Source organism: Myotis lucifugus, unplaced genomic scaffold (assembly GCF_000147115.1).
Source record: "Myotis lucifugus unplaced genomic scaffold, Myoluc2.0 scaffold_80, whole genome shotgun sequence".
In the NCBI taxonomy this organism is placed as follows: domain Eukaryota; kingdom Metazoa; phylum Chordata; class Mammalia; order Chiroptera; family Vespertilionidae; genus Myotis; species Myotis lucifugus.
In genome coordinates, this window is record NW_005871128.1 from 3,214,050 (window position 1) to 3,236,094 (window position 22,045).

A 22,045-nucleotide genomic window follows, 5' to 3' on the forward strand; every position below is an offset into this window, starting at 1 on the left:
AACGTGGAAACAAAAGTCTATTTCAACCAGGCAGTTATTCATGTTGGTGTGTAGAAAAAAGTCCTAAAAGCTGAAAATCTCGTTATGATAGTGTATTGCTTTCTTGGAAGGCTGACAATTGTGATTTAGTTTAGTTTTGATTTGGATTTAGTTTTGCTCAAAGCAGGAATTGGAAACACTTTAACTATGAAATGTAGATGTACTTTTGTTTTCATCAGTGAATAGAATTACACAGTTGCGAGTTTTTTGATTTGTCACACATTTAATAAGTATTTATTGAACACCTGTTACGTTGCAAAAGCTAGGGCTGCGGTGCCCCTAAGAGTCCAGTGGAACTAGTAGTAACTGGTTGGGCTCAGAGAGACTTTTGGGAGAAGCGATGGAGCCAGCAGCCTCTAAAAGAAAGCTTACATCCTGCCAGCAAAAGGTCAGCCGATGGCTTTGCCTCTGAGAGCTGTGGAATGCAAGCTTTATAACTCATCTCCTTAACATGAAGAGATGTGTGCTCTTTCTGAAAATATTGTTTTAAAAGTTGAAAGCAATGCTTTTGTAAAACTAAAAATCTCCCTTGAAATTATTTTACTTGGAGCATTGACCCACGGTTTAGGAATTCTTGTCAGTGATTCAAACTTGAAAATACGTTGTGGGTTGGGGAGGGAGTGGGGAGGGAATCCGTTGTTGTGCACATGTGTTCCAGAAGCTGGAGTCATGGCAGGTTTCCACCTGGTATGCTCTCGGCTCCCGGCGTGTCTGGTGGAGTGGGCAGAAGTGGACCGTCCGTCATACTCATCCTGTGCCCAGTGTTTCCACAATGTGGCCCAAGGGAGTATTCCAGGAGAATGTCTGATGAAAGAACAGACTTTAGCCTGGGAGCCTAAGGGAATTATTAAATGGTTTTAATTAGGGGAGTGGTTAACTTGCATTTTGAACATTTCAGTCTGGCCTTGGTGTGGAGAATAAATTAGGGAAGAGGCACATTTGGAAGCAGAAACAACAGTGGGATGGAGACGTGTAGTTTAGGAAAAAGGAAATGAAGACTGAGAATAAGATAGGAGTGAGTTGAGAAAAATTTCCTATGGAGCAGACACTTAAAGGTAGTTTGCTATTACTGAGGTGTTTTTATTCATTTGTTTTCATTTAGAAAAGATGGTTTGATTAGAAAGCATGCTATATAGATTGACAGAAATAACTAAAAAAAACCCCAGTCTGTGTGTTCCATCTGTTTTCAGAAAATTGACTTTTGAAATATCTAGATAAATTATTTTAATCTTTTCAGAGCATAGCATTGGTTCTGAGACATGAAATTTCTTAAACAATGAAAATGACATTTTGTAAAGGGATTTGACATTAGCAGGTGTAGGGTATATGAAAGTGTTTTGTTTGTAAAACCTTGATTTTATAAAATTTCTTAGGGATACCGAGAATCTTTTGGTTGTGCTACAATCACAGTTGACTAATTGTCTGACTTAATTGTATTTTAAATTAGTCTATAACTTTGCTGACTTGCATAAAATTGGGAATATTTCTTCAGTATTGTTATTAGATATGATTTAATAAAAATGACTTCACATGTGGCATTTTGATCAACATTGTATTTATTAGATGTTTTAAAGGGCATGGTTTTATTTTATTTGCATAATATTGAAAATTAGGCTTGATGAATTAAATGTCTGTTTTTAGATAATTTTAATTAATGTATGAAATAGTTATAGAGTACAGACACCCTATATAAAACCAAAGGATATCTTTCAGTTTGTTGCTTGTCTAAAGGAAAGTTCTCTTTCATGAATTGTCAAGTGATTTGTTAGTAGAATACAAGAACTATTTTGGCAATTGAATCCAGAAGAAATTTATCTTTTATTTTTGTTTTGGTATTTTATTAAGGTTACTTCAAGCTATCTAATTACTTTAGGTGAATATTTTTAATTTCTTTGGGTCAAATTCTTATAGCACAAGATGACCTTTTTAAGAATGGAGAGAAAAATAGATATAGGTAGAGATATACTTAATATTATTGCAAAGAAGTCCACCAGAGGCTCACAGTCCGTGATTCTACTGCGAACCTGATGTACAGCGTTTAAGAATAAGGCTTTGGCTCTCACATTTTGTCTCCTAGGACAATTTGGCTTCGTATGTCAACATTAAATATTTTGAGTTGTCTTTTTTCTGTTTAAAAGCTATTCTTAGATTCTTATAGTAATGTGGTTGTCAAAACGGAGGAATGGATGGTAGCATGTGTGCTTCTGCACGTAACCAATTTCACAGTGGCTTAGCTAGAAATGAATGTCTCTCTCCCCCATTTTTTCATCATCCCAGGGTTCAGTGCTACAAGATTGGTTGCTATAAATTTAGGAGTTTTTCCATTTTTATTTACCAAGATAATATTTTCATGACTAGAGGCCTTTTCATGAACTCCGATGATAGTCTTTGTTTTATCTCCTTTTTCTTTACTTGTAAACTCAATGACATACCCTACAAACTTAGAACCATAGAGCTAGCCTGAATTACATAATGTATCAGCTTTCTATACAATTCTCCGATTTTAAAAAAGAAAAAGGTCCTTACATTTTAAGTGCTCCGTCTCCCTCTGTCTCCCCACCCCTATTTTGCATCCAGTGTTCAGACGTGTTTATATTTGGCCTTTGCTGTTCTGACTAACCCTGTTCTCTGCTTCTAGTTAACAGCCCGGTCCTTGCCTGCTGTGCAGTCCGATGAGAGACTACAGCCTCTGCTTAACCACCTCAGGTAAATGAGGGCGCCACCCTGTCATGCTTATAATAGTAAATGAGAGGGCATTACAGTGAGTAAAGCATATTAGAGTAGGTGAAACCCCTTCAGTTCCCAAAAGCTTCGTTCTTTTCTTGGCTTAATTTATTGATTTAAGTTGAATTTTTAATACAATACACTTGCTACTCTTGACTTTTAGGTACTATAGAAAGCTCCTTTAATTTAATAAAAGGATATAGAACTAGTTGGTAAGTTTAAGTTAAAATGAGTAGGGATGACCAGCTACAAGAAAATCACAAAGGAATAAGCTATTTACTTAAATACAAGGCCAACACATACTTTCAGACCTCCACATATTTTATGGGGGATAGAAGAAATAGGGATTTGCTTTCCAAATACAACAATAATGTATCTTAATTTAAAAACAATAACACAAACTTAGAAAATACAAGAGGGTAAAGAGAAAACCCATCAGTACTACTCAGAATAATTCTTTTATAATGTTTTAAAACCCAGTTTGAAATTATACTTTTGTATAATTTGCTGTTTTTTCCTTTTAAAATAAACATTTTAAGACTTTTTTAGTTACTCGAATCTCTCCAAAAACGTATTTTTTAGTGACTGCATGAAGTTTTCTTGTATTGATGTACTGTAGTGTATTTATCTCCCTTAGGGGGGGGCATTTAGACAATTTCCAATTCTTTTCATTAGCATAAAAAATGTCATATGTATACCTTTATTTGTGTTTTTGACCATTTCTTTAATATAGATTTTCAGAGGCAGAATTACTTTGTCAAACCATATGAACCATTTTAAAGACTTAAGTATATATTTTTTTGTTTTGTTTTTTTCAAAAACCTTATTCTAGCCCTTTCCAGTGTGGCTTAGTTGGTTGGGTGTCATCCCATGTACTGAAAGGTTGCTGGTTCAATTCTCAGGGCACAATCCCTGGTAGGACGTGTAGGAGGCAGCTGATCGATGTTTCTCTCTTTCCCTTTCCCTTCCTCTCTCTCTAAAAAATCAACAAAAACAAGTTAAAAAAAAAAACCTTTAAACAATAAAGATTAAAAAAACCAAACTCATTCTTTAAAAACACACACCTATTCTGCTTGTATAGGTGGTACTTTCATATTGTACCAGATTGCCCATGTTGCTGTACCCTAAACTAGTTGGGGCAGCCAAAACATTGCTAACTTAATAGTTAATCATAGAGATACTATTGTGATCATGTACATTTCATTTATTATTAATAATTTTAAAACATTATCATCTTAAAACTTTTTTTTGGGGTGGGATTAACTATTTATTTTTGCCCCATTTATTGATAGTATCTCTTGATTTTTATTTGACTTTAAGTACTTTAGATATAAAGGATATTATCTCTTCATTGTATTTGTTACAAACTTTATTTTTCTGCAAATTTTTTATTATGTTGCATTATCCAGCATACCTACATTTTTAAGTTTTATGTAGCCAAGCACCAGTAGTGTTTTCTCTTTATTCTTTTAAAAAAATATATATTTTATTGAGTTTTTACAGAGAGGAAGGGAGAGGGATAGAGAGTTAGAAACATTGATGAGAGAGAAACATCGATCAGCTGCCTCCTGCACACTCCCTACTGGGGATGTGCCTGCAACCAAGGTACATGCCCTTGACTGGAATCGAACGTGGGACCCTTGAGTCTGCAGGCTGACGCTCTGTCCACTGAGCCAAACCGGTTAGGGCTCTCTTTATTCTTTTAAAACTGAGAATGCCATTTCTCATTTATAAATTTGGATGGATACTAATTTCCAGTATCTTTTAGTGTTCTTTATTTTTTCTCCTTCCCTCCCTTCCCCCTTTTCTTCCTCTCCTATCCTTCTCTCTAGTAGCTTTTCCTTTTCAGACAGATACTTTTCATTCTGTATAACTGTTTTTTGGGGGGATGGTGGTGGTCAGACTAACATTTTATCAGGGCTGAGTATCATAAATATTATACCTAGTTGTTAAATTTTCTAGAGCATTGTAGTAGGGAATCATGTTTGAGTCACTTCCCTAACCCCCTCTCCTGCTTGTTCTAATCTGTTGATGATTTTATCTCCCCAGTATCTGTCTTCCTATAGTAGCTTCTTATCTGTTCTCCTTGACACCAGTTTTGCTTTCTCTAAAATATATCACATCAGTGCCAGAGTGATTATATTATTCCTTGGCTTAAAACCGTTCTGTCTCCTCAGTTTCATTTTGGATGAAGTCTGAACTTCTTAGCCTGACCTATGAGGTTCTTGTGGAAGGAGCCTGGCTTGTTTCTTTGGACTCTTCGTTTAGTACCAGTACCCCAACTTCTAGTGCCACTAAATGCCTTGAAGTTTTTCTAAGACAGCACACTCTTACTCACCTTTGTGCCCTTGTAAATATTTTCCTTCTGCCTGGAATATTCCCTCCCCTTCACCACTTTTATAATTTGACTAACTTTTGCTTGTCCTTTAAGACTTGGCTCGTGTCCCCATTTAGTCCCCATCCCCTTCCCCTCAGTCAGCATTTGATGTTTTTTGTATGTATTTCCACAATCCCCATGGCTACTGGTATATCTGTATTACAGAACTTATGATGTTGTAATTGTCTGTTTACTTGTCTGATTACTCGGTTAAAATGAGCTGCTTGAGAGCTTGGGAAGTGACTTTCCTATTTGTGTTTCCAGTGGCTGGGACACGATAGGCATTTAATACGTGTTTTGTTGAGTGAATGAATGTGCCTTTTAGCATTAATGTTTTGCTTTTACTTATGCATAGTTTTATAATTTATAAGTCACAGTATTTCCTATAAAACCACTGATATAGAAGGTATAAACCTAAAAGGGCTGAATCGTACTTCTAGTTAATGCTCAATTCTGTGCGATAATGATGGATTTTCCGGCCTCCACCTCAGTATGGTAATTGTCAACTAGAATTTAGATTAACTACTGACATGTCTCTTTGAGTCCTTGAAACTTGCACAAACTGTACATTCGTTTGGGCGTTCATTCTCCATGCAGTTCACTCAGGACTGGTTGCTAGGCAACCAGGGCTAGATGCTACATGTAATATGCACCAACTGGTGTTGCTTTTTTATTATTATTAAACCAAATGGTTTCTCATTTTATTACCATGTCAGAGACATCTGTATGGAGGGTGACAGTTGATGTGCATAGTTTGACATTACCTGTTGTACAAAGTAACCTTGTGATATGGCTTTCAATCATGTTGAATTGTCTCTTTCAGCTGTCTGAGTATAGTGTTTTTCTTTTACCTTCCTTTTGCTTAGGTCAAAATAGGAATGCACACTATTTGGTTTGAGAAATTCTAATGATAATCTTGTTAGGGAAAAATAATCATCATTGATTTGCATGAACTGTAATGTTTAATGTTACCTAGAGGGGATGGACAGGAGGTTGAGACTCAAATCATTATTAGATCTAATTTTGTTCAGTGCCCTAATGATCAAAGTGGAATGATGAATAGCATTTTAATTAAATTTGTCAATAAAACTAATTTAGGATGATAGTACAAATACCTGTAAAAATTGAAGTAGCAATACAGAGAAATTCTCAAATCATTTTACAGGATTTAAAGGCTCAAAGATATAACATTTTGCCACCCTAAAAATCTTAGATATTGCTTAATAATATATATTATTTCCAGAATGTAGAGACAATAGTTCTCTAGTCAAAAGTTAAATTAAGCACAGAAAACACTTGGCTTTAATATCTTACGGAAATACAAGCTTAATTTTATTCATTAGTAGCATCCATCCATTCATCAGTAAAAGCGAGCCTATTATTTGGTTGGAATTTAAAAAGTAGACAATTTCCGTTTTCACGGAATTTACAGTTTTGATTTTATTTGAAAGATAGACACATTACAAAGTTTGTAAACATTTCTATTAATAATTAAGCAAAAGCACTTAATTTTATTAATTGAACTGAGTCCTCCTGGAATTATTTCCATAAGCAATGGGGCTATAACTTCCTGGTTTAGGATTCCATACTCCTAGCACTGCAGTGTCTTCCAGTGGGTATGCAGATTGGCCTGAACTTTCATCTCACTTGGGTGATGATGTTGTCTTAACTAAGAAGGAGAATAAAGGAAGACAAGGGATTAGGGAATGAATGTGACTGCTGAGATGATAAATTTAGTAGTTTCAGACATTTTAAACTTGAGTTGCCTGTGGAGCATATGCGGGGGGCAAGGAATGTTTAGTAAGTAGCTGAATATAAACCACTAGAGGCCCGGTGCACAAAATTCATGCACTCTGGGGGTGTCCCTCAGCCCAGCCTGCACCCTCTTACAGTCTGGGAGTCCTCAGGGGATGTCCAACTGCCACCTTAGGCCCGCTCCCCAGAACGGGCCAAAGCCGGCAGTCAAACATCCTTAGTGCTGCCATGGAGGCGGGAGAAGTTTCCGCCACCGCCACTGCGCTCACCAGCCATGAGGCCAGCTTCTGGATGAATGGCGCTCCCCCTGTGGGAGTGCACTGACCAACAGGGGCAGTTCCTGCGTTGAGTGTCTTGCCCCCCAGTAGTCAGTGCACATTATAGTGACTGGTCATTCCACCTTCAGTCGATTTGCATATTAGCTTTTTATTATATAGGATAGTTTAAGAATGAGGTTTATACCAGAGAGAGACATTTGCTAACCATCAGTATAGGGGTGCTGGTTAAAATCGGGAATGGTTGACATCACTGAGGGAGAGAGTATAGAGTGACAAGCAAAGGGGAAGTGTCTCTGAATAGAACCCATAGAATACCAGTGTTTAAGTGACTTGTGATGGGCAGCAATGGAAGGAAGAGACGAGTTAAAAGAGAAAACCCAGTAGAAATACCAGGGAGGAATCTTGGAGACAGGAACATAGCAAGGGATAGTGGTGTCAAAAATACTAAGGGAAAGATTTAAAAAAGGAAAGGTAAACACTGTCAAATGCCCTAGGAAAGTCAGGTCAGAACTACAAGATGTCAGTTGGATTAGGCACACGGGAGCCATTGGTGGCTTAGTCACAACATTGTGATGGTACAGATGCAAGTCTGATTCCCTTGAGGAGTCCAGAAGTAAATGAGAATCGAGGCTGTGATGACACAGGGCGTGTAGGCTACTCTTGGTAGAGCAGGGAAGGTAAGAGGACTATATCCTCTTTCAATGAGCTTCATGGTTGGAGAAGTGGTTTATTTTTCCTTAAGATTGGAAAGATGAGCTATAGATTAAATAGAAAATGGTGTCTCTGAGAGTAAGATGAAATAATTGAAGAGGGAAGTTGCTAGAAGTGGTAAAAGGAGATAGGACCAAGAAGTCAAACTGGCAAGAGTGTACAAAGTATTTTAGTTTATATTCAGAAAAACCCAGTGAGGGCAATAGATGGTAATTTATCATCATCCCTATTTTAAAGTTTGTTGCTGGAGTCTCAGGAAGTTCATGTTAAAATCTGATTTTTCAAATGAACTATACTTCCTCAAAAGAGATGCATGGATTATTTTATAAGACTTGACTACTTTTGAAAATTTATGCCAAGAACTTCTCCATTGGAAAAAATAAATTTGCTTAGACTTACCCCAAAATGTTAAATTCTGAAGTACCAGAGAGAATTTGTGTAAACCATTGTTTCTGCTTTCAAGTCACATATAATTAGATATGTTATCTAATGAGTCTGCATCTCAGTGTGACTTTATTGTCATTCTCACTGCATTTTCTAGGATGAACTGTATAGTGTGCTGATTTTTTAATGTAGAGATATATAAAGGTGTTGGGATATGTTTCTGAGTAGAAGTTTATTGTTCATAGATATCTTTGCTACCTTAAGGAGGATATCCCCAGATACTTTTTATATAATGGTATTAGACTCTCAAGGTGTATGTTAAAGATTATTATTTTTATGTATTATATCACTTACAAATGCCAGGTATAATCAAGTGAGACTAGAGAGGAAAACTTGTAGCCTACATTCCACATGTGATAACTTCAGTTGTGTGATTAAGATTTCTTCCCTTAAAAATAACACCATTTCCCATAGTGACGCAGCCCTCCTCACACCTCTGCTTCAAGTACTGAAATGAATGGGGGACAGAAGTCACTTTAATTGTTGCTTTTATTTATTTTTTCCCCCTCAATTAAGAATAATTTCAAAAACATGTATTTGTTATACTATTTCTCCTAATTATATTAGCACGTTTTAGCCCAACAATGAAGTGGAAATAAAGGATAAAACAAACTAGCAATGAGAAGGATTGCCCATAGTAAATACATGGACTGTTTCGCATGGATTAACTTGTGATGCATCCTGAATTTGTAAGCAGATGTTTATATTGACCTTTAATTTAAAATCATTAAAAATGATGAAAGCATCTTCATTCAGTTGGTATTATGTTATTACAGACTGTTTTTGTGACTGTTTTTCTAATGCAGTACATTTGGTTAATATGTACACGTTTCTCTCTATTCCTGTAAAGAATATGCTCTGAAAGATTTTTTTTTTTTATCAGAAATGAAACCTCTGTAAGAAAGCTTTTGCCAGTATCCATAGTGGTACAGTTCTCAATATTCTCTTTTTGAATTAGTGCTCATTTTGAAATCAGAAAATCATGTGGGCATTCCTGTGGGAGAAAAAGGTTCAGTAGACAGGGACTTCCACCGATTGAGGGCTGAAATGAAAGCCTCGTTAACATGGTCCACAGGCTTCGGGTGTTTGTCAGCTCTTCCTCATCACCTGTGTCCAGCCTCTTGGCAGTCCCTTCAACCATTTATTTTCCATGTGCAGCGATAACAAGCGTGATCATTGTGAGGGTTTTTCAGGTAACTTATAAGATATTAATACATTAGAAATAATATATTTTTCCATTATTTATTGTCTTTGAATTACTCCCCCCCCCGGCCCCCTCCCGCATCTGTATGGAAAATGTGCATGCCTTCTTAGAGATGTACTTGTCAAGAGTCAGCAATTTGTTAAAATCAACCCATTGTGTTAAGGGCACTATATGTATACTCTGATTAAGTACAAAGGATTTGATAGATGTTGCCCCTTAATTTGAGACGTTTATACCTGTATTCTAACACACACACACACACACACACACACACACACACACACACACACACACCTGCCCCACCCCACAAAGCTGCCCTGCATTAATGCTCCAGCTTAATCATGTAAAGAAAGAGGTGGGAAATCTTTCATGAGAGGTAGTACCTATATGTGATTTTGTTACCAATTTAATGTCATGTTATTGTTTCTGATAAAATTTATAGGCACAATATGTGAAATTGAAAAAATAGAAGAAACGAATCCTACCTCACTAATACAACTGCTGCTAGGCATTTGTTGTAATCTCTATGTATATTTTATGTAATTATAATTAAAGTGGGTAAACTTTTAAAAACTTTTTTTACTTAATATATCATAACTATGTAATAAAGTAAAAAATTGGTTTTCATGGCTTTAATTATAAGTGACTTTATAATATTCAGCTGAGAATGGATAGATCTACTTCTACTTAGCCAGTCCCATTTTATTGGGTATTTAGGCTTCTTTGGTTGAATTAAACCTGTGAAGAAAAATTGTAGCATAGATGTTTTCCAGCAAATGGAGATAAGAACAAAGAGCAGTAGCAAACTAGGTGATGCATAGCTTTGAAGATACAAGAGAGTTCATGATTCTTTTAAAAAAAATAATCATCAAAGACTTTATTTTTTTTTCTTTCATTGACTTTTTTTTTTTTTTAGAGAGAGTGGAAGAGTGAGGGAAAGACAGAGAGAAACATCGATGTGATAGACACACATCGATTGGTTGCCTCCTGCACTCCTAAACAGGGCCCAGGCCAGGGAGGAGCCTGCAATGGAAGTACATGCCCTTGACCATAATCGAACTTTGGGACCCTTGGGTCCGCAGGCCAATGCTCTATTCACTGAGCCAAACTGGGTAGGGCCAAGAGAGTTCATTATTCTAATGGTCTCATGTTGCCCAGGTGAGAAGATGGCAGAGTTTTTAACAAGTGAACCAGTGACGTGAAAAATACAGAATCAGGAAGCTGAAATTTAAACCTTATTAGTGCATCTAGATTGGAATCTTCTGTTGGAGCCATAAGATGTGACCACAGATTTAGTGGAGTAAAACAACACTAATTTATTTTCATATAGTTCTATAGGTTAGACATCTGACATGGGTCTCACTGAGCTAAACTCAGGATGTCAGCAGGGCTGTGGTCCTTACTGGAGACTCAGGAAGAATCTGCTCCCAGGCTCATTCATGTTATTGGCTGATTTTCGTTCCTTGCAGTTGTAGGACCGAGTTCCTATTTCCTTGCTGGCTGTCACGCAGGAACCATCTTTGCCCCGAGAGGCTGCCCACATTCCTTCTGTGCTTCCCATGTGCCCCGAGGATCCTTGCACGTGGGTTCCCTCTCAGAGCAGCAACAGAGCATCAGTCCTGCTCATGCTCCGAATCTCTCTGACCTCCCCTTCTGCTATATCGTTCTGCTTCCACCGGGAACGTTTTCTGCTGTCAGGCTCATGCGATTAGATTGATCCACATGAATATCCTGGATAATCTCCTGTCTCAAGGTCCTTAATCTTAATCACATCTGCACAGTCCCTTTTGCCATGTGACCTAACATATTCACAGGTTCCAGGGATTAGTGTGGACATTTTTAAAGGGCCATTGATCTGCTTAACAGGGAGGGTTTTCTTCTGGGGTGTTTAAAACAGATTGTTGCATCACTTTTCTTCAGTTTTTCAAGTAAACCACCACTCTTAAATTTCCCTAGAGTTTTGTGGTTATCTTAATTCATGTTGCTAGCTTAACATGTTTTAGAGTTAATGAAAGGGCTAACAAATGATTTTCACAGAAATATAAATAAGTTACTGATTTTCTTTTTAATGGCATAGAAAGAAGGCAGGAAAATCTTTCCTATCTCTTTGACTGGCTAGCTAGCCAAGGCAAATATATACCTTTGCAAACAGTAGACTTTGTAATGAAGTTGAATTATGTCGTGGCTGCAACTTGTGGAGGTACTTTGGTATAAGAGGTATTTAGTAAATATATGGTCACAAACTTTTTAGCCTCCTAAGAGTTTATATTATTTATCATTCACTTCACACATATTAACGGAACTCCTACTTGATGCTAGACATGGTGTATGTTCTAGGGATATGTATTTATGTGTGCCCTTATAGGACTTTCTGATCACAGAAAAGAAGAATTTTAGCTCAAGTAATTATAGTAAATTATGATGATTTAGCATAATAGAGGTACATGACTCTGGGACCACAGCATCCAGGCGATAACGAGGCCTCATGTGTCACGGTACTCTTGCAGCTTGTCCCCAATTAGACATTCTAGATTTCCGTTAGCCTTCTGACTCCAGAGTTTCTTCAGGGATTTCTGGGATGTGGATACTGGCAGTCTTCCTGGAAAGCAAAATCTGTGATTATACTTTCCAGCAGTTTTTTTTTTTTTTAAATCTGCAGTTTCCTATTCTTCACTCATTGGATTTCTTTAAAACTTTGATTGTCCTCTAGATAATAATAAAGAAAATTAGTTATTTTATACTGTGTTATGCCTAACGTGCCAACAAAATGTAAAATGATGCTGCTGATACAGGGAATAACTTTCTTAAAAAGCCCGAGAAAGCACTGTGGTAGTTACTATGACAGGTTAGAGGCTGAAAGGTAACTTGTTGAGTGCTGTGCAGTGGAACCTTCCAGGCTGATGGAAATGTTCTTTACCTGTGCCGCTCCATCCAACAGCCAGTAACCACATAGCTCTTGAAATATGGCTAATGTGTTTTTAAGTTTTAATTAATTAAAATTAAAATTTCAATAGCCAGTGGTAGCTAATGAGTACTTGATTAGATAGCATAGACCTGTGTCATATTTGAAATACATTTAGATAATCATATTTTTTTCTTATTTAAAAACCACAATAATGGTTTTTAGATTAATGGACTCCAGAGTTCCAGCTCTGAGGTGGCCCTGGAAGTTATACCTATGGAGGTGTCATTAGAAACTGTGGCTGTTGAGAGTCATGAGGCTCCTACACCAGGGCAGCTCCTGCCCTTGCTGGTGTGGATTTTGCCTCCTTGCACACGAGCTGTCCACCTGGATAGGACAGTAGCAAGAAACCCCAGAGACTAGGGAAGCTTGGAGCTGCCGGCCAGCTGTGATTCGAGTGCTGCACCTCTCGGAGATGCCATGTGTGGCCTGTGGTAATCTCGCGAGTCTAAATGTTTAATCTAAGAAGACTTCCTGGCGTTCCTGACACAGTTGACCTTTATTCACTCAGAGTAAAAACAAACAAAATTTGATAAATTGGGCTGAGAAAAGACAGACTACCAAGACTCAATAAAGGTTTAATGCCCCCTCAATTGTTTACAACTACTATTTAGAAAATAGTTCTATAAAAGATAATATAAAATAAATTAAAAAGTCAGTTTTTACTTAAGCTACCTTACCTTGGTCCTTGACATACTGCATACATACAGTGTAAAGGGGGCCCATGGGCATGGTCATCCCACGAGTATAAGAGCGTGTCTTCCCAGATCTTACGGAGGTCGGCTCCAAATACCCAACGTGAAGTCACCCCCAGTGCTTTGATATTACCTAACTCCGTTTTCTTCACAAGCAACATCACTAGCCAAAATGATCATCTTTATTTGTTCATTTGTTTATTTATTTTATCTATTTGTTTGTTTGATTTCTCTCTCTCCCCAAGTCCCCACCAAAACCCTAAAGACATCGTGTCCTTGATTCTGTTCTGTATTAGAGAGCAAATGTGAGGAGGTAATCCTAGAATATCATAAACTTGGGCTAACTGATCAGACGCACTCCACACTCTGTAGATTATTTGTGGGGGAATGAGATGCCCATCAATTTAATGTATTAATTCTCCTGGATGTTAGAACTTTGTTTCTTGCTCCCCACTCTCCTCGATTTTTCATTACCACTCTCATATTGTAATTATTTGAGTATCCTGGGTCAAAAGCAAATAAAAAACAGCCCCCATTTAGGCAGTCATTAAACTACTAGAATATATGCTAAGAATGCAAAGGAATATGCAAAGCTTACTTATGAAATGGAGGCATTTGTTGGAGGCTTTAAATGTGTGTAGTGAAAATACCTTTGTAGGTCTGTAGTTTGAATACATCGTGCACATATGTATGTATTTTATTTTTTTAAATCAGTTTTATTGAGGTATAATTTATATACTGTAAACTGTACTTATTTTAAAGGTGCAGTTCAATGACTTTTGGCAAATGTAAGGTACAGATGTTTTTGATAGAACAATGAGATACTCCTTTTAGTTCATTGGATTGGTGCAGTTTAGAAATTGGAATGAATAGGAAAGTGTGGACCACCTGGAGCAAGACGAGGCCAACCTTAGATAAAGAAAAGTAGCAAGTGTGCTGAATATAGTTCTTACCTGATACGGAAACCCATATGATCCTGGTTTTTATTGGATATGTGAGCCTCTTGGTATCAGCATTTGTCCCAGTTGTAAAGAAACATAGATTATCACACTGCATATTGTCTGATGGTAGTTGTTAGGGAGATTTTAAAAAAATGCAACTTCTGACTTTATGCTTGTGGAAAATAATTTACATTCAATTTATAATAGAATTTTATTGATTGTGTTCTTATTTGGAATAACTGCAGGGAAAATCACCTGGGCCAACACAAGTCAGATACCATTTACTAGAGGTTTAGTTGTAAAAGGAAAGTAATTTCAATTTCAGCACTGACAGCTGTTGAGTGAATGTTCCTGTGATATCCTTCACAGCAGGAAATGATATATTGTAACTTCTGCTCCCCTGATTTCCTACACACCCAACAAATGCAAACTGCAGGGATTGTGCTTTCTAAATGTCTGAATAGCCTAGCTCGTGTGGACAGACTGTTTTGTGTGTGTGTGTGTTTTGTATTTTTTTAACATCCAAAGTGGGTAAAATTGTGATTGCAAAAGTGGATATATGGGTGATACACAAAACCTTGGTTTCCTCCTCCTGAAATTGTTTTTCCATTTGTGCCATGATTACACCTGGCTTTATGTGGAAAGGTCGCATTGGAGCTCTGCATTCTTTCATAGAATGATGTAGGAGATTGCATCTCATTTGAAAGATGTATTAGTTTACTTTTTAATGCTCCAAATAGATATGTTTCCTTTATGCAGAGATCAGTTTTGGTTACTTGTGATACTTTCTTCACTGCTTTTTAAATTTTATTTTATACTAGTTTTTAAGATATGATAAACTATAGCCTGCCACATAGAAAGGAGTAGTTTTAACCTCCTTAGGTTCAAGAGTACTGGGAAATTCTTGACAAAGAAGGGAAATATGTTTTATGTGTTACTGTTTGGGAGCCTCAGAATCTGTTGCTCTGGTGGGTGGCAGAGTGACACTCCCCAAGAATGGGAGAGGAATTCCTTCCAGTCTGGCTCAGGGTCTTGCTGCCGTCCACAGTCCTGTCCCACCTATCATGGCTTCTTGCAAATGACAGAGGAGTGGACGATTGCAATTAGGTGTTGAGGCAGGCCAAGCCGCCCCAAAGATTCCCAAATAGAAATGTGTCACAGCTTTATTTTCCCCCAAAGAAACGATTCAGTTTACCTCCAAACTAATAAGAATTCAAGATTGCTTCCCTAATAGTATACATGGCAAACTGTGGCTCAAGTTTAAAACTTGATTCCCAAGTAAAATGCTGTGAAAATAAGCATATTTGCAGTAGACTTGAGGCACTTTCTTTAGTGGTTCAATTGCAGCTTATATTCTGCTTTCAACTAGCAGAGCCTGATCTTAACTTGGCAAACAGAAGTCAGGTGGTCAGTTGGCTCTTCTACAGATATACCTCGTCCTTGAGAATCATGTGATTGTCTTGTGTCATTATGTCCTCTTCCCTGTACAGCAGTGCTGTTCGGTAGAAACATAATGAGAACCACAAATGTGGGCCACATATGTAATTTTAAATTATTTAAGTAAATTAATTTTAATCTTATTTAACTTCTTTCCAAAAGATCATTTTAAGATGTAATTGATATGAAAAAAATCATTAACGAATTGTTTTACATTTTTTTTTCATCCTAAGTCTTGGAAATCCAGTTCATGCTTTACATTTATTGAATATCTGGATTCAGACTAAGCTATGTTTCAGGTGCTCAGTGGTCACATTTGGCTAGTGGCTGCTGTATTGGACAGCGCAGCTCTACAAAATGGGCTTCCATTGAAATGGAGATGGAAATTGAGACTGAAATATTTGATGTTGAATGTTTGTACTTTGGAAACTTCCTGAGAGTGTAAGTGTGGATAAAACCTTTCTGGTCATCAGGTTATTTAGGGACACCTAAATCCTCCAACTTCAAGATTAAATATTTTATGTGATAGTATAAAGTAGGTAGGACAGAAATACATTTCTCCCATAATATTCAAGGAAAGAAACTGGTAAATGTTAAGAATAAAGAAAAACAACCAAACCTTTAAATGCAATAAATTTAGGCTCAGGTGATGATGATGATTGCAATTTGAGTGAAAAATACTGTGAAAAAAATACTCTTTTATGGACATCTGCTTTGGTCCCGGAGACAACCCTTTGAGGGAGGTTCTACTCCCTGTTTGCCAGTGAGCACACTGGAAAAGATTTAGAGGTTTCTGCCAAGTCACACAGTGAGTGTGCCAACCCCTGACCAGTGGATTCCGAAACCTGTGCTCTCAATCACTGTCTGACTCCCTTATTCTGCCTTGCCTCCAGGATTGCCTTGGGTCACTTGGACTTGGAAAAAAATTATGCAAATGAAGAACAGTTACCGCTGACTCCTAAACTGTTGCAATTATCCCTGTGCTCCTTGTTTATTTCCTCACATTTTCCTCAGTGGTCAGAAAAGGAGATGATTGGGGAAGTAATCACCCTTGAAACGCTGACCCATGCCCTCTCATTTCTCAGTTACACCCTGTGGCATTTATGTTTCTGTAGTGGAGCTCGGCTACCACTCTCCAGCCCAGGTGTGATGATACATCTGCTGAGGATCAGTGCCACAGCATGAAAAGGTTATTATTTTTTCTTAACCAGCTAATCTTGCTGTGAGACCCACAAATCCACCTTCTCATGATTTCTTCCCTTTGTTTTGAATTCTCAGTTGCTCAAAAACAATTCCCTGCTGAGTACCTAAGTGCTCCTATTGATATTGTGGTGCATTGAACAGGACTTAAATTTCCGTCCTTTCTGCAAAGACCAGGAGTAGCTCTGCCTTGTGATTCACAGATCAGACGTGTGCAGATATATCTGTTTCAGATTTACCTGTTCAGATGGCCACTGTGTTTTTATTCTGTAAATTAGATGTTTGTGTTGTAATGTTTGGGGAAAATTCTGGTTCCCTGGGCCTGTGATGAATTACACTTTCCTGTCTCAGTTATCCCTCAACCTCCTCACCCCTTTGGATTGATTTGATTGGATTTCAAATAGGATCGTTTTAATTTGATTACATAAATATGTTATGGATATTTTGAAAGTCTTCTTTTCCTTTTGGTTTTTAATATTATATTGAAGCTGTTAGCCTTATCATTTTCTGTTTACTGTTATTTATTTATTTATTTATTTTGCTGTATTTGAAACCTAGTTGTGCTTACCTCTTACTGTTTAATGAGCAAGATAATCTGAGAGAAAAAAGTTCCTCAGATGTGGCTGAGTTTTAATTAAGTTGCATGTAAGTTTATTGAACAAATGCTGCAGTAAGAAGATGCTTTTATATGTTCTGTGTATTCCTAGCTCTCTCAGCGTAGGTTAGATAACTTAGGACCAGCTCCTCCAAACAAAAACATAATCAAGGACAAAGACTGAATTACTTCAGTGTCAGCAAAGGGTTCGTTATCCACAATTGCACAGTTCTGTTTTCTTAGAGACTGCTATTATGCATACATTTACGTCTTTAAAGGCTTTAAACTTGACAAAGCCTCAAATTTTTATTAAAATGGCAGCTTAGCACTAGTTATTGCAAAAGGAGATAGGATTTAAAGTTTGCTTTTTATCTTACTGTTGTTGTTTTTTTTGTATACAAATCTGGCTTTCAGGACCTACCTATCCAATTTCAGAGTTTCCCCATAGCCACTGCTTGTTTTTGTGATTTGTTTTTTTATGCCATCTATCCCAACTTCATCTATACACTGTGCTTTAGAAATTTTCTTGGTTTTACTTCTCTCTTTCTGCCTATCTGATATGTGCTAACTCTTCAGATTCTGAGAAAAATAGTCTTTTTTTATTATTCCAAAATGCCATCTCCTTATCACAGGCTTATGTTTACACCCCTACAACAACCTTAATAAACTCAAACCACTTACTTTTATGAACCTGGTCAAAATTTAAGAACGTTTAATGCCTATGAAATTGTTAAACTACAATGATAAAAATACTAAAACAAGCAGGCCTTTGACTTTTATGTGATCATCACATCCTACTTCCAAGCCTTCAAATTCAAATCATTTTCTGACTGTAATCTCCTGCTTTTCCACTTTACTCCCAGCCTCTCATTCTCACTGATTGTCATCTTATTTCAGCCTTCCCTGCTCGTCCCCCAAGTCACCTATCCTTTCTGGCTAAACAGGCTTCTCTATTCAGTAGGCTCTGGTGTCAGTCATTCCAAAGCATTCTAATAACAGTCTAGAATCCTGTAGCCTGTAACTTTCTAAAGCTTGTAACTCTCTATTCAGTGCCATTTCATTGTTTAAGAACTTAATGCTGCACATTGCTCTGTCCTCCCCCCACCCTTCTTTTAGAAGTGACCTTATTCTCTGGGCTCGGGGACATTTGAACACGTGGTGGCACTCATCACAGGTACTTCTGCATCATCTCTGGATTCTTCACTACTCTGTGACTCTTCCTTGGTTACAGAGGTGCTTAATGATTGTATGCTGAGCGATTCAGGAGTCAAACAGGGACGCCTGAATACATTTTGGTTGGTTTTGTTGTTTTCTTGGTAATTAGAATCTGTTATATCCAGATAAGGACAGCAACTGGGGAAAAGTCTGTTATAGAGAGTCTGACAATCTGATGACTTTTATCCTGGGTTTTATGCATTTACAGCATTGTTTGGGTAGTGAAGGTGTTAATTTTACTGGTACAGTGTAATAATTATTACCTTTTAGCAAAAGTACATTATAATAATTACAGCCTAGTCTCTTCAGAGAGTATCCTAATGTAATTGACTATTCACTGAACACATCTTTATTTTCACTACTTTTCTGGCTTTTTGGTAACTTGAGAAAACTCTGTGTAACACTCACCTTTGGTGCCTTTCACCTGATTATCTGGCAAATAAAAGACAAATTATGCATAAAGAATTATGCATATACCACTGCAGTCCTTTACCACTGTATTTATGGATGAACAGACTGATGCATAGTTTGACTTGTCTTTTCTTTTTCTTTTTTTTTTTTTTTACTTATGGCTAATTAGTGGCTAAACTAAGAATTAAATTCATATCTTGATTTTTTTTAGGCTTCTCTGATTATTCCTCTGTATATTTGGCAAAATAGTGATTAATGACATCATTGGATTTTTGTGGCCCATTAAAATATGTTGGTCTGCTATATTGAAAAAATGGAACTTGTGATACATCTCAATTTATTCTTTTCTGAAAGGTTAGAGGCAGGAAAACTTATACCTCCTGAATCCCTCTTTTTTAAAAACTGTACATAAGTGACAATGGATGTTTCTCAAAATAACATTATTTGAAATGGACAGAAAACAGTATTTTCTGCTGGTCTTACATGTGTTTATATATATATCTATATTTGTATCTATCTGTCTATCTCTTGAACCAAGTAGAAATGATTTTGCTGTTAAAAATTACTATTTCTGTGTTTCCCCAATATAAGAAATGCTCATTCATAAAATTGATTTTTTTAAAAAATCATGAAAATAAGACTGTATTTTGACAGTTCATTGATGTAGCAGCTGCATTCATGCGGGAGAAGTGTGATGTAAAGCTGACACTAAGCTCTGCTTGTGGTAGGAAGTGCCTTGCCCCTGGGTACCCGTTAGGAGTCTCATTTAGTAACATCCCTTGGCACCTCTGAGTAAAAGCCAAAGATCCAGTTTCGTGAGCTAATATGAATTGTTCTTAAGGATTTTTATTCTTTTATGGCAGCATTACTTGTTCCTTCATCCCACCCACCCCCACCTTGATTGCCTTTCTTTCTTCATCTGTGGGCACTACTATATTTAGGATCTCACCTTCTCTTGTCTGGAGTATTGCGATATTCTGACAACTGATTTTCTATTGCCCTTTCCAGTCGTTCCTCCATTCTGCTTGCTTTCTCAAATGTAAACTTGATTATGTGACTTCTCGCCTGAAAAATCTTTTCATGGTTCTTTAGTATTGGATACAATGTTTTCCATGACTTGTCTTTCTATGTTATATCCAAAAATTCCCCCCACCTAAGCCTCATCTATCCATAACTAGTTCAAAGATGTATGAAATAGCTGTGACGTACCAACTCTTCTCACCAAAACATAAGTTATCCCTTCTGGTCATAAGTAGAGGAGAAGTCTATTTCCTAATTCTGAAGCTTAACATCTTCATTTCTGTCATTTTCCCTCCCATGGGCTCCATGCTTGTCCTCACTGGGTTGGCTGATGGCCATTTTCCTGTCTATTAATAATAATTTTAGAAATATGATGTCTATATAGTTTCCTTATATCCTCTCGGTAGTTATTTATATCCATTAAAGTCTTTGCACTAATCATTGCTACCATTCTGTTTCTTTTTTACTTTTTCCCCTTGGAATTTAGCCCTTTTGCCTATTCCATCAAAGTATGGAGGAATAGGATTTACACTACCATTCAGGCAAATGTGTGGGTCCTTTTTATATATCTCCTCTTTGTACTTAGTATACTACATTAATCTGGGCTGAGAGAAGCTTCCTTGTGCTCACCACTGGCACTATTTACTCAATAACTATAGTCATGTTCGTACATCGTTTTACCATTTTTAGAGGACTTTTGTATTTCTTAATCAGTTGATCTGAACAGTCTTGTTAGAGGATTACACTCACTTTATAGACTACGAGGCTAAAGGTCATATGGGTCATTGGAGTGGCCCTGTACCTCCCAACTGGGTGGGGGCTCCTCTGTAGGATTGCGCCCCCCCCCCCTTCCAGCCTGTTTTCTCTATACTCATTGGTCAAGGCTGCCATGGCTCTGTGTACTGGAATATGATTCACTGACTTTTAATTAGTACTTTGAATATATTATTTCACTTGATTACCAGCATTCCTGGCAGTGGGCATGCCTGGCATTATTAATGCCATTTTACAGATGAGGTTAATGCAAATCAGGACGGTCAAGAGACTCACCCTGGTTTGCCAGCTAGTGACTTAGGAAACAAAAACCAGGGCAGGTCTTCGGACACCGAGCCCATTGCTGTTTCCATTGGCCATGCTGCCTCTTTGCTCCACTGTAAGATATATTGGAAACAGAAACACGTTTTTATTTTTGGGATTTCATTGACACAATTACCTGGTTTTGCTCTATACTAAAGGGGGTCCTAATAGATCATGACAGGAGATTTGACATTGGGTGTTGGGCACACAGTGCAATATACTGATCTTGTAACATAGAAACCCACACCTGAAACCTATGTGTTCATGTTGACTGACCAATGTCACCCCAATAAATTTAATTAAATGGCAACTGTTGATTTAACTAAGCATGAGTTTTATATGCCATGGAACCACTGTGATGAAAGGAATGGTTATAATTTAATGATACATTATCAGAAACTTGTTACTTAAGGGAGAAATAGACCAGAGGCAGGAAGATGTGTTTCAGGTAAGGGATCATTCTGTATCACTCCTTGGCATTCCACTCATCTTGCTCTCTGTAATTTTCAGGCCATTCTTAGCCCGTGGAAGGACGATAGGGAGGGGAAATCTACACTCCTAATAGTCTCCTAGCCAGTGGCTGCAGCATCCCCAGCAGTACTGTAGTTTTGCTTCATCATTCATTCCCATTGTTTAGTCAGTACAATTGATTGATTGTAGGAACAGCAGCCTTTCTACAGAGCCTCTTGAGTGTGTATATTTATATTGTTCAGCAGCAAGAATCTTTACTGACCTGGTAGAATGTGGAGGACACAATGATGCTTTACTCCAGGTTTCCCCTTACTGGTGGAGTCTGCATAGATCATGGTCTGATTGCGGTATTCTATGTAAGCCAGCAGCTGGTTTTCACTGTGTCAGTGTCTGAATGTCCGCATCTGAGTCACCGTTTATGAAGTTAGGCATGGGTGTGGTGCTTTGTAAGGACATAAAAAATTACAAAAGTATATACATAACAAGTTA

The 22,045-nt window shown here is 37.4% G+C and overlaps 1 protein-coding gene across 1 annotated transcript in view; it reads left to right on the forward strand.

The window, feature by feature from the left end:
- PRIM2 (DNA primase subunit 2) overlaps nt 1-22,045 on the forward strand; it is a 275,478-nt gene that overhangs the window by 156,637 nt on the left and 96,796 nt on the right. Inside the window, 1 exon segment of the mRNA XM_006090734.3 lies at nt 2,678-2,745. Coding sequence (XP_006090796.1) covers nt 2,678-2,745 — 68 coding nt within the window.